At 45.1% G+C, this 13,288-nt stretch overlaps 1 protein-coding gene across 6 annotated transcripts in view; it reads left to right on the top strand.

Annotated features, from left to right (window-relative positions):
• Window positions 1–1,511: 1,511 nt before the first annotated feature.
• AATK (apoptosis associated tyrosine kinase) overlaps window positions 1,512–13,288 on the top strand; it is a 90,944-nt gene continuing 79,167 nt past the window's right edge. For 4 of the 6 annotated variants that reach the window (XM_081180838.1, XM_081180837.1, XM_081180835.1 and 1 more), the window contains exon 1: window positions 1,512–2,210. In XM_081180838.1, coding sequence (XP_081036964.1) covers window positions 2,123–2,210 — 88 coding nt within the window. In that variant the 5' untranslated portion in view covers window positions 1,512–2,122. The remainder of the gene's footprint in view (window positions 2,211–13,288) is intronic. The other 2 variants (XM_081180839.1, XM_081180841.1) reach the window with 2 other exon arrangements.

Genomic DNA, 13,288 nt, shown 5'->3' with positions numbered 1-13,288 from the left:
GAAGGGTGGCATATACCGGTACATTTTATAAATAAAACAATAATACATAATTTGACAAAACAGCTCAACCCTTTCTTTGACCTAGTTCAGCCTTTCCCAACCTTGGGTCCGCATATGTTATTGAGAACTACAGCTCCCAGCATCCTTAGTGAGAAGGGCCAGCAGTCAGGGATGATGGGAGTTGTAGTCCCAACAACATCTAGGGACCCAAGCTTTGGAAAGGCTGCTATAGTTAATTATACAGTGGTACCTCTGGTTCCATACTTAATTCGTTCCGGAGATCCGTTCATAACCTGAAACTGTTCTTAACCTGAGACATCACTTTAGTTAATGGGGCCTCCTGCTGCCACCACGCTGCTGCCATGTGATTTCTGTTCTTATCGTGAAGTAAAGTTCTTAACCCAAGGTAATATTTCTGGGTTAGCGGAGTCTGTAACCTGAAGCGTATGTAACCTGAAGCGTCTGTAACCCGAGGTACCACTGTATATATATGTGTGTGTGTGTGTGTGTGTGTGTGTGTGTGTGTCTCCCCACCCTCCAAAATCTCACCACCTCAATCTTTGTAATCTGTAATGTATAAAATGGTCCTGACGGGCCTGCATTTTCAAAGATTGGTAGGATCACTCAGGAATATCCTCTGCCTCAGTTCATGACCATTACGACCATTCGCAATTTATACTTTCTCCACATTAAATATCACCATACACGCTTCCCAACTAGTGCAGGGGAAGATCTGCCCCCCTTTTCCATTTGCCTCTGTCGGTCCCTATGGCCTTGCAACGAAATTCGTAGGAAACTCCATTCTTTATATACATTTATTGATTAAACGTACCACGCTTTATGCTTTATATCTAAGATTGACCCGTTCTCCCCTTGCTTAGCCAAGCAGCGCAGGTTAGCGTGTGAACCTGCTCCAAAGCGCAGAGAGCGCGCGGAGCCCGTGGCCCTAATTTGGCGGAGCTGCGCGTGTGAACGGGAAGGGCTGCTCCTGCCCGCCCGTGTGGATTGGGCAAATCTGTGCGCGCGCGCGCAGCCCTGCCGGCTCGAACGAAGGGCGTGTAGTTTAGCAGTGTGTGTGTGTGTGCGCGCGCGCGCGCGTGTGAGCTCACCCGGGTCACACTTGGCTGCACGTGCGGCAGCGACGCCCCTTCTTCGCCCATTGCGCGCGCCAAGCCATGCCACCTGGGCGAGCGCTGCCCGGCGGCTCCCTCTTCTCCCTTCCCCCCCGCCTCGCTCCTTCCCCGCCGCTTGCTGCAGTGTTGGGGGGAGGGCAGATCTGGAGCAAGATGGCGTTGCTGTGGCTGCTGCTGCTGCTTCTCCCAGGGTCAGCACTGGAACAGCTCCTTCCTTTGCATTCCCACTAGCACCGGCAGCTGCCCTGGTGTTCTGCAGCCGCCTCTCCTGCCCTGGCGGTTTTCGCTGCAGCCAGTGATCTCTTTCCCCCCACCTCCTCGGCGCTCCAGCTTTCTCTTGTTTTGGTGCAAAGCTTTTCCCCCTGTGTGGCAGCCGGAGAGGGGGGTGGGGGTGGGGTGGAGAGTGCGCGATTACATCTCCTCTCACTCCTTTTGCAAGACACTCACTAGGCTGTACCCATTCTTTGGAGGACGGCACCGAGCCAGGTGCAATTTTATTTTGTTTTTTTGCAGGCAGCTTTTCTTAGCATCTGTTTTGGCTTGATTTTGCAACGCCGAACGCCGGGGCCGTTGCGATTAAAAACAGCAGCCTCAAATTATAAAGAAAAGAAATAGATATATATCTAAGCAACTCACTTGCAACTGTGGCCGTTGCAACCCGAACCCCCTTCATCTTCCCATGGAGGATGTAATCGGCTAAAAAATACCTGAAGGCGACGCACTGGGATAATAACATGGAGGAAGAGGAGGAGCTGCAGCAGCATTGAATTCCCTGGCTGTGCTATCAAGAGGAAAGGAGATGGTGATTTTTTTAAATGTGGCACCGGCGCAACTTCTGGAGTTGCGAGAGCTTTCAGCCCCCTCCCCTCATCCCACCGCCTCACCTGCCTAGTGTCTGCCGCTTCTGTCATTTAATTTTTTGATCCACCCCCCCTCCTTTCTCTCTTCTCTGCACCCCCTACAACCCTCCCCCCCTTTTCTGCTTTGCCATGGGAATGGTGGCAAATCTCTTGGCTATTGTCATGTCGGCTTCATTTTTCAACCCCAGCTTTGCCTTCAGTTCGCACTTCGACCCCGGTAAGTTGGCTTTATTTCTGTAAAAAAAAAAAAAAAAGTAATGATTTCTCAATTTTCCTTTCCCTTCCTCTCTCTATCTCTCTCTCCCCTCCCCTCCCCCCAAATCGCCTTTGATTTTCCTCTCCTTGCCTCCCACTTCAGCTACAGATTTCTTTCCCCTTGCAGGCAATTATCCTCTACCTGCCCCCCCCCCACTTCTTGCGTTGTTTAACCCTTTGCTGAATCTGAGCCATTTTATTAGGCCGCTGGTGGTAAAGGTGGCAGTTAAACCAAGCAAGGAAACAAGACAACAGTACCCCAGTACCCTGCTCCCTCCCACACACTGCTTTTGTCTTGGGTTGTGATTTTTAGATAGACTCCTCAGGAACAGATTCTTCCTGCAAAAGTTGCATCACCATTGATCAACTGTTCTGTTCCCCCTCCCCTTCCATCATTTTGGAAATTAGGGGTATGTGCAAAGAGTTCCTGGGCATTTCCCATATGATATAATTTGACATTTAAAGTGCAGCTCATACTAGTGTATGTGACATCTTCTGAGGGCATACCTTGCATGCAAACAAGGTATTTATGGTGGTGGCCACTCTTTAAAACCTGACTTGTTTTGGGTGAGATGCTGTGAGTGATTGAGGTTTTGAATTTCGTGCCTGGAAGTTCCCTTTAATTGCAGAAGGGATGGAATTCTATGTGGCTTATAACCCTTGCAGGCCTTTTGCTCTGCATTCTTGTGAAGGTTGTATTGCGTAAAGTCGAGCAAAAGTGGGGTGAGGGAACCTTGTTGCCTTGCTGGGCCTTTCTCTGTGCTGGGTGTCAGTCTTGAATTGAAACTTCCCTTTGCTAGAGGTGATTGATTTTTTGACCCTGTTCAGCCATCAGCCTTTTGGCTGGGTCCTTGATTTGTGGATGAGCAGGAGCATGTTGACTCTGCAAAGTCAGAATTGTTGTATCCCAGAGGGACTTACATCTTCTGGTGACAGGTTTCACTGCTTTCCTCAGCCAGGAATCCTGAAAGGTAGAAACCTAATCTCTACATCTGCATCCCAATTTGCTCCTGAAGTGCTTTTACATCCATTGTCTTCCTGGTGCCTTTTGCTTTTATCGTCTGAAATAGCTTCTAATTCTCATGGGTCCCTCTCCCCTCCACATGAAACTGCCACCTCATCTCTTTCCACTAATTTGTGTGCCCCTAGTCCTTATCTGCCACGCTGGTGGAAGATTGACTCAGTCGCCTATGAATGAAACATGAATTTGTTTTCAGTACCTCCGAATGTCACTTTTATGTTCTCCACTGGATTTCTCATGTGAAAACAAACTGTCGTGTTCTGCCCTGATAATACGATCTTGGCACAGCTTTCTGGATTCCACTGCAGTTGCTACCTGGCAGGCCTGGAATGATGTCTTGGGCTCTTTAATAGGTTGAGTTTTCTCAAAAGGCATCTGTCCGATGAAAAACATGCAGAGGGATAGAGGATAGCACAAACAAACCAAACTCTGCCCTCGCTGATAAATAAATTTATTCGGGTCCTGTCCTTTGCCTTATACAGTCTTCAGCAAAAATTGGTAAAATGCTGTTCAGCCAAATTTCAGTTTGTGCATATAAGAACTTGCAACTCCGTCATGTAGGCATTAGGGAATCGTATGTTATATAAGTAGCTATTTTGCAGCTTTTGTGTTAAAACTCAAGTGCATGCCCCAAATAAAAATGGACCTGTTTCCTTAGTTATGTATGTTTCTGTTGCAGTGTGTGAGCTGACCTTGCATTTCACCAATCTGGTCGCAGATGGAGGCTGATAAACAGAGAGGGATGCGATTACTTTGCTTTCATCTTCTAGGTGTTCATGTGGAAGGATTACCCAAATTTTCACAAAGGCTTTTGCAAGATCTCTTTCCTAAAAGCAGCACAGAAAGACGGTGTTGATCAGTGCAAATGAATGTATGCTTTGGGTGGTGGTGGGGAGAATCATATAATACCTAAATAGTGTTAGCTTTTATCACTCATGAAAAAAGGTAATGACATAGTTTGTAAATAGCACCCTGGAACCATCAGCTCAGTCTGTTTAGCCACTAAAATAGCAAGCATGGCTAGAGAGAGTTAGGAAAAGAATAAGAAATAATACCAAAAGGATCAGAATGTCTTAATATCAATCATTTGATGTATTATGTGTTTACTTCTTGAATGATGTGTGGTACTTTGGGTTCTTTTCTTTTAAAATACACAATGGACTTGGATATGGATACTAGTTACAGATGTTACATGGCACATATTCAGTATGTTGAAGGGTGTAAGAAAAATTCTCACCCTCTTTTTGTAGGGTCCCTTCCATCTTAGAGAAGAGAGATAGTGAAGATAGAATAAGTAGTGTTGGTTGAAGAAAAGTGAATAGGGAACGTTTGTTTGATTTTACATAATGCTAAGGCTAAAGAAAACTCAGAAGTAACACCAAAACATTAAACAAATCTTACAAAAATAGGTCTGTGTTAGCGTTGTGCAGCTCTCTCCCACTAGAAGTGGTAAATTGCCAGCTGATTCTCTGTGGCCACAATTTGGTGGACTGATCTTACACTGACTGTGCACCAGTGTGCAGCTGACCTCCATGATCTGCAGTGTGTCCTGGGTTGCTTGCAACATAGGTTATGAACTACTCTGCAGCTGTGCCATGGGATCTGCATCATATTGTTGATGCAACCAATCATTTCCCAACTTATGCATAGCTTTGTGAACAATGTTATCCCTGGGCCATCCCATAGTACGTGATTTTGATTTCAGAGGCATATAGTGTAAGTGTATGGGACAGGATATTGGATAGCATGGACTTTCTCTCTTCTCAATGAAGTTTTGGATGGGGAAATAGATAGATGGGTTATGGTCATATTCAGCGCCCGACTGATTGCCACATATTTGGTTTTTTTGGCGGTCAGATTGACTAATGACTTCTTGTTTGTTGTTTTGTTTTTCCTGTGCCTCAATGTACGTGACTTGGATCGCTTGCTTGAGTCTTAAGGAGAGGTTTGCTCTCGGGTTGTAGCAAAGTGTGTTAAGGTTACATGAATTGATCTGGGAACAAGGGAGACAGAGTTGCTTCGTATAAGAGCAAGGGGATTGGAATAGGTGGCCTTTTATAGTTCGGTTCCTGTTCTCCTTCAGAGCTGTGGCTCTGTACCGATGAGCCTGTGGTCCTCCAGCTGTTGGACTCACAACGGCCATCCGCCCCAGCCATTATGACTAGTGATCAGGGCCACAGGTTCCCCATTCCTGCTCTTTGTATTGTGCATTGCTATATTATTGACCCACTTATCGTTGATCATACAATGGGGGTGGCAATCAGTGAAGCCTTGCTGGTGCTTGCAGCTGTTTCTCTCCAATTCCTCTCCACATTTCCCACTGATATTAGTTCGTATAAAAGGCTGAGTATGGAAGATAGTGGTTTGCCTAAGGCCACCTACTGGGTTCATAGCTGTGAAGAGATTTGATCAGGGGCCTTCCTGCCATATAGCTCACAGTCTTTGCCAGCTCTCAGACAGCAGAGGATTGTGAAGTTATGAAACACAGCAATGCAGAAAGATTTTTAGCAGAGAGTCAAGGAATTAATAATTGCTTAAGTTATTAACCAGTGGTAAGCAGCTGGAAATTGGATCCACACAATCACCCCCCCCCCAATGAGCGAGGTTTTGTTTTTACATTTGTCTCGTGGTTGAGATGCACATGGAAACCTGTCTTGTGAATGCTTCAACACATGTGGTCAGCACACGTTTACCGGGCTTCAGAAAACAAGCTGGCCAAATTCCAAAGCTGCCAGCAAATAGACTGCTTGATGCTGCATTCAAAAGATTGGTAAACATATGGTTCATTTGCAAGGTGACCGGTGGTACGTGGGTGTGGGAGGGAGGGGTAGGAAATTGATACGTGAATCTATTCCAGAAGTAGATGGCAAGGAATGGTGTGCACGTACTCTTATCAGAGCAATAACTTCAAGTCAGCATTAGACTCCCATAGTGTATTAGCTCAGGCACAGGCAAACCCGGCCCTCCAGACATTTTTGGGACTACAACTCCCATCATCCCTAGCTAACAGGACCAGTGGTCAGGGATGATGGGAGTTGTAGTCCCAAAACAAATGGAGGGCCGAGTTTGGCTATGCCTGTATTAGCTTGTACACTGGCCTGTGTCTTTCAAGTTGAAGCCAGTATTGGGGATTTGCTTTGTTGAGCACTGGTAGAGCTGCATGTCGTAGTAGAGTTCCCACTGTCAGTCTTCGGAGCCCCCTTGTCCTTCCTGTTTCTCCTATTTGTTGTCACTCACAGATAATGTACCCTGAATAAGTGAGCAAATGAAGGAACAACAGCATTCGCTCACTTTGTTCTCTTTCATCCTTATGAACTAGGCCTGTGGGATTAAGGAACGTGTATAGGTCAGGAGGAGGTGGGACCATTCAAGGAGGGGAGAGAATCTTGTCACCCCAAAGACCTAGAGCAGGTGCTCATATCAGCCCTTGCAAATACAGAGATAATCATTGCAGGTACATTTATTTGGAGCAGGACAAAGGACCTGTGCTTGCTAAATGGTATCCTGCGCCCCTCAACTGAGACAAGGGGTGGAAGAGGTGTGCTGAGCATGGGAATGATGAGCATGAAGGGACCTCAATGACAGCTTATAGGCATTTACCTAGTGTCCTTTGGGGAAGAAATGGCTCTGCTTGGAATGCTTCTGGCTTGTCTGGAGTTGATAAAACCCAAATGTTCAGTAGTGATACAGTAGGTGGAGCAAAGAGGGGAAACATTTTGCTGGCACTATGATTGCCTCCCCAGGATCCTGCCTGCCTTACTTCAATGATATTCCTCTTTATGAATGTGCTGGCCAATTTTCTGACCCACCAGGAGCCCAGAGACAGAGAGGGAGGGATGTGCACCTATGACATGGGTAGGAAACTGTGGGTTTGGGGTACAGATAATAATAATAATATAATAAATTTTATTTATACCCTGCCCTCCCCAGCCAAGACCGGGCTCAGGGCGGCTAACAACCAATAATATAAACAATTTGATTAAAATACAACTTAAAAAACAAGATTAAAATACAACATTAAAACACTAAGATGCAGCCTCTTCACAGGAGGAGAAAGGAAAAAAGAAAGAGGGGGAGGGAGGGAATCAAATTGATTCTAAGCCAAAGGCCAGGCGGAACAACTCTGTCTTACAGACCCTGCGGAAAGAAATCAGATCCCGCAGGGCCCTGGTCTGACGAGACAGAGTGTTCCACCAGGCCGGAGCCAGTGTTGAAAAGGCCCTGGCTCTGGTTGAGGCTAATCTAACTTCCTTAGGGCCCGGGACCTCTAGGGTGTTGCTATTTATGGACCTTAAGGTCCTCCGTGGGGCATACCAGGAGAGGCAGTCCCGTAGGTACGAGGGTCCTAGGCCGTGAAAGGCTTTAAAAGTCAAAACCAGCACCTTAAATCTGACCCCGTACTCCGCCGGGAGCCAGATGCAGCCTCTCTGCTCCGTGGGACTCTTTGCAGGCCACAGCTCCCCCCCCCCCCCGCCCCAGGGCACTGAACCTGATCTGCAGCCTTCTGAAGTACCGTATTTTGTCTCTTTCCCTGAATGCCTGGCACCCATAAAATGATGCAGTAACCACCCCCACTCCCATTTTTTCATGCAAGAAAAAGTGGCTGGCTCTTGAGGCTTGTTTGTTGTGTTCCTCCTCCCTCCATTGCACCTTTTCTCCAAGGTACTAAAGATGCTCAGTCACTCATGATTGTGGGTGAGAAATGTTGGCTAGAGTGGCCGCCAAGAGCACAAAGATGAAGCACCATGTAGCTATGGTTCAGATCTTGATGGTTCGTTGGGTGCCTGCTGAAAGGTCTCCTTAGACTTTTCATGTTCTTCTGCAGCAATTGTAATGATGGCTGCCATAGTCTGAAACCCTGGTCAGGCTCTCCTCAACAGATAATAGGGAGGGCAAGATGTATCCCAGTACAAGGGGGTGAGACAAATGAAAAAAGAATCCTATGGTGAGAGTGGCATTTTGTTTTGCAACTTATATGTAGCATTGTTATTTATTGTTCTGTATAGCTGCCATAAATCAGTCAACATGGAAAGAAGGAGGCCACTAATTTTTGGCAGGTAAAATGACTGGTATCATACGCTAAACCAGGCTTCCTCAACCTCGGCCCTCCGATGTTTTGGGACTGCAACCCCCATCATCCCTAGCTAGCAGGACCAGTCGTCAGGGATGGTGGGAACTGTAGTCTCAAAACATCTGGAGGGCTGAGGTTGAGGAAGTATGTTGCAGAAGGTTTTCCATCCAGCCTTTTGGGGTCTTGTGGAGGAATTACATGACTTCTCACATATATTCTTTTCTTAAGTCATATTTTATAGTAGGATTATGTTTCAAATAGTATGCATGTGCATGTTAGGAGAGAGGTGTTGCTTTGCCTTTCTGAAAGTGAAATGATACTTCCTTCCTTGGGCTCCATCTCTGCCTAGGGCTGTCATGCCAAGCAGTGAACTGTCCACCTGCTATTTTGCTGTGGTCAGATGTTGTCAGATGTTTCATGAAGTTACTGTGTCAGTAGAAACTTTTTGTTTCATTATACAGTGGTACCTCGGGTTACAGATGCTTCAGGTTACATACGCTTCAGGTTACAGACTCCACTAACCCAGAAACAGTACCTTGGATTAAGAACTTTGCTTCAGGATGAGAACAGAAATTGCGCGGCGGCAGCAGCTGGAGGCCCCAATAGCTAAATTGGTGCTTCAGGTTAAGAACAGTTTCAGGTTAAGAACGGACCTCCAAAACGAATTAAGTTCTTAACCAGAGGTACCACTGTAGTGTCATTAACGAAAACAAGAGTGAAGGCTACTTGGCCTTAGCCCGTTAGTAGTGGGCAAAGATGGATGAATCTGTCCATTTTAATTTCTCCCTCTTTCTCATTTTTTCTAGTCTTAAATTCAGTTCTCCATATTTCTGCAGCAATGTGCACTTATGATAAAAAACAATCCTCATGAAAATTCATAACCATTTTAGTGTGAATTTCTCCTAATAAACACATTTTTGTATGCACTTTCGTCTAATATGCACATTTGGTATGGAGTTTTGACTGATATACAGATCTTTACAAGCAATTTCCCCTAATGTAATGCATTTGTGTATGTTACTTCCACTAATTATATGCATCTGTATACACACTTTCCCATAATTATATGCATTTTTGTCCAGATTGTTTTGTTGGAGAACCGTGTTGCAAAAATTTGGAGCTGTGTGAATTTTTGAAGGATGCTGTTTTAGTTCATATATTAGTTCAAGGTGTGCAAATTAGGTAGTTTTGCATTAAAATGCAAATAAAACAAAATTGCTTCTCCAAGTTTGCCTAGCTGAGGTAAATTTAGCAACATACCAGAGCTTCTCTTATTGGCCACCTGCTTATACCTGCAGGCACCACACCTCTGAACAGTAGCTAGTGGTAAAGGATACTGATTGTGAACACCCATGACCCCTCCTTGCTTGCAAAGAGTACCCCTTCTGTGCTGAATCTAATACTGATGATGCTTGAAGAATGGGTCACTCCGCTAGTTACTTGGCACAAATGCTGTTAAAAACTGAACTCTTTTTAAAAATAATAATTGCTCTTACTATATTTTATTTCCATTAACTGTCCCTCATGTGAAAAGCTAAAAAGGCAACACTAATTTTTTTGCATTTATAGAAATCCTTTCCTAGTATTAGTTGCACTTCTTTGAAAAGTTAAATTAATTGTTGCACAAAAACAGTTAATTTGTTTCTGTAATTAAACCTGTTGTCGATTAAAGTATTTTTGCTGTTACTGTTCTAATAACAACTAAGCAGCAACAACAATAAAATGAAGATGACTGGGCAATCCTAAAAATGCTTGACTGTTATATCACAATATTTGATCACTCAGTTGGCCAAGTTTCTTTTGCCCGGCTTAGGCCATCTCTGTTTTCTTTTCATTCTCATTCAATCTGTGCTTTGTTAATAAAAAATAAATAAATCTCAGAGCATTCCCTGTTGGTTGATTTATGCCTGGAGCACTCTGTGTGTATTCCTGAGCCAAATGCCTTTTGCATTTCCATTGGAATTTGGCTATCTCCAGAAATGGCGATGACATTAGCATGGCTTAATTTGCGAGTGAGACTTGGTAATTCACATCTCAGACTCAGGAATGGGTGACAGTTTAGTAGCAGGCAGATCATTTTCATTGTCAGCAAACTGACGATAGTCTTGAAAGTGGATGGTGCGGAAGAATGAGTCCCAGGCGCTGGCTCTGACCTGAGTATCTCCTGGTTCTGACTACTTGACTGGCAGGAGGTTTATGAAGTGCATAAAAATGGGACTCCTGTTCATACCTTTGAACTATTTGAGGGGTGGCTGAAAATTTCTCAGTCAAAACCCAACTTCATTCTGCTTAGATTGAGGTATTTTCAGCCATCTCTTGCACATAGCTTGTTCCCAGGGGCCTTGCTGGGATTAGCTGATAAGGGATTCCATGATGCATGATATGAAATAGAACACCTCTCCCAAAAGACGCTAAGCTGGGCCAAAGAGAGAAGAGTTGGGTTGTAGGAATGGTTTTGTACAGGCACTGAGTTCGCTTTGCTTATTGTAGTTCCCTTTGGTGTTTGTCTCCATCTATGGTTTCTGGGGGTTTTTTTTGCAGTAGCTCTTTAGACCTGAGTACTCAGCTTACATTTGTTTGGAACTTGTACTTGTTGAACCTTTGTGGAGCTGGGTGCCTGTTTTCCTGAAAGTTGAGATGTTTTCTGTCTAGCATCTCCACCATCCTAGGCGGTGTAGTTTGTGTATGGTTACACCCCTTTGTGGAGAAGTTTATAGGCCACCTGCAAGGCAGAGTTATAAGATAACTAGGTGGGAGCAGGTAGATGGAATGAGTTCCAAAAGGCCAGAAAGAAAGCAAACATGGTACTTCCCCCCCCCCAAGGAAAAGTACTAAGAACAATACAGCAATTATAAATACTGTATGTACCTTGGTTTGAATGGCTGGTAGGTTTCTGGAAAAATGAATAAAACAATCAAATTGTGAAGACTTAGCTTGAAAACATGGGAAGGGGAGGGTAAAAGCTAATGTGGTTCTACTAAGAACAAGTCTACAAACCCACATTTTGAAGGACAGGACTAGAATTCAAAACTCCCTTCCCCCCGGGACAGATACTTCCCCCCAGGATTGCCACATTTTCTGACATTAGAGGTTGGTTTGAAATTTTTTGATAGAGAACTGCAGTCAAAAGAAATGGATCTTGCCCATATGTATTTTCCATTTGTTTATGGTTGTCTTGAGGACAGAGCCCAGATGTCAGGAAAGATACGGAGCTACCACTGTTACTTTGGGGAGGGAACATTGTTCAGTTCTTGGCATTTCCAGTTCAAAAGGATCACAGGTAGGCAGAACCCCCAACTTAGGACCCTGGCCAGAGTATGCAGAACTAGGGTAGAAGGATAAATTGTGTGACTCTGATATAAGGGTCTTCCCCTTCCCCTTCCCCCTCCCCCTTAATGTTTTCTGTTACCTGTCTATGTAGGCTAATGGTTCCTTAAGACTCAGGAGGAAGGAGAAATTTGATTCAGTTTGGCTGGGAACTGCAGCACAAGGGGCATTGCTAGAATACTAGCCCTGTACTTGGTGCTTTGAGTTGTGAAAAACGTTAGGGCTACCAAAGCACTTATTTCTCACCTCCCCATCAGAATTCAATGCAGAATTGAACCCCACCCTCCTGCCCATCCGCTGATGTCATGAGTAGTGTCAGCTGACTGAGGGGTGGGTGCTGTTTTGGAAAAATGGCCTTATGGGTCAAATTGGACCCCTCTGGCAGGTCAGGATTTGGCTGCAAGCTTCCCACCCCTGGGGTAAATCATGAAGGGCTTTTGCCATAGTGGAACCATAAGCAACTGCGTGTCACTGACACTAGTTTATTTATTTTGTTTATATTCCATGGTGTAATTGACAGTGACATCCATAGGTTTTGCACATAGTCTGTATCCAAGCACTAGCCAAGCCTAGACCTGCCAAGCTTCAGCAAGGTTGCTGCATTATGTGCCCCATGACTAGACTGAAAATTCCAGAATGTTGCTGATCCCTTTTGAAAGTAGGGCTCAAAGACAGCTGTTTGTCAGTGGCTTAAAGACCTCTTGGGATCAGCCACACTCCAGAGTTTCTGATCAAGAGCTTGGCTCTGGAGTGTATCTGATTCCAGATGAAAGCAGGGCTTGAAAACAGCACCAACCAAGTTGGTTGGCTAGAATCTTGCTTTGCAGTAAGTCTTGAACTCAAGCCATGCTGCAGAGCGAAAACGGTCCACCCGACAGCATGGGGATATAGGTGACTGATAGGTGGCCAGCCCCACCCACCTGTCAAAGTGACCCACTAGGGATGGAGGATCTTGGGATCTGGCCCACCAGCTAGATCCTGTCCCTCACCCTGCCTCCATCCATGCATACACTCAACAAGAGCTGGTATTTCTGTCCCGGTCTACATCAGGGAAACTGTCCCAAGCAAGGAGAAGAGCAGAATTGAATGTGTTGATGGTGGCTGTTCTTGTTTGCTCATGGATCCAGCATCTTAAAGCTGAGAATCTGATTTGGCTTAGGGCTCTATAAATAACTTTCTTTGGTCATTGCTTCCTCCTTCCTCCTAGGCCCTAGGGGGAGGTAGGAGTTGGAACATTAGGGTATCAATAAGGCATTGATTAAGTCAGGAAAGGTTTGGAGCAACGTGGCTGATAAGTGACAGGTAGCTGCTATTGCTACATCAACCGTTTACCTTAAATAGGTTATTTATAGGCAGGGCTTGGATATGGGCCAAAAATAGTTGGCAACCTTTGTGTGTGCTGTAGGACAGTATGTGCTCTTAATGCAGCAGTGTTTTTCTGTCTATAAAATTGTGGCAGGTTGGTTAGATGGATGGTTGTGGAGGGAAACGGCAGAGAACGTTTCATGTCACTGTTATTGGCTTCTCTGCATATGGCACGGGGAAGAAACATATAGCAAGTCCCAGAACTATTACTTCATCAGAAATGCAACCTTGTTTTAAAAGCACAGTGTGAGTGAGT

Source organism: Podarcis bocagei (genome assembly GCF_964188305.1).
Source record: "Podarcis bocagei genome assembly, chromosome: 2".
In the NCBI taxonomy this organism is placed as follows: Eukaryota; Metazoa; Chordata; class Lepidosauria; order Squamata; family Lacertidae; genus Podarcis; species Podarcis bocagei.
This window is presented reverse-complemented; position numbering and strand designations above follow the sequence as displayed.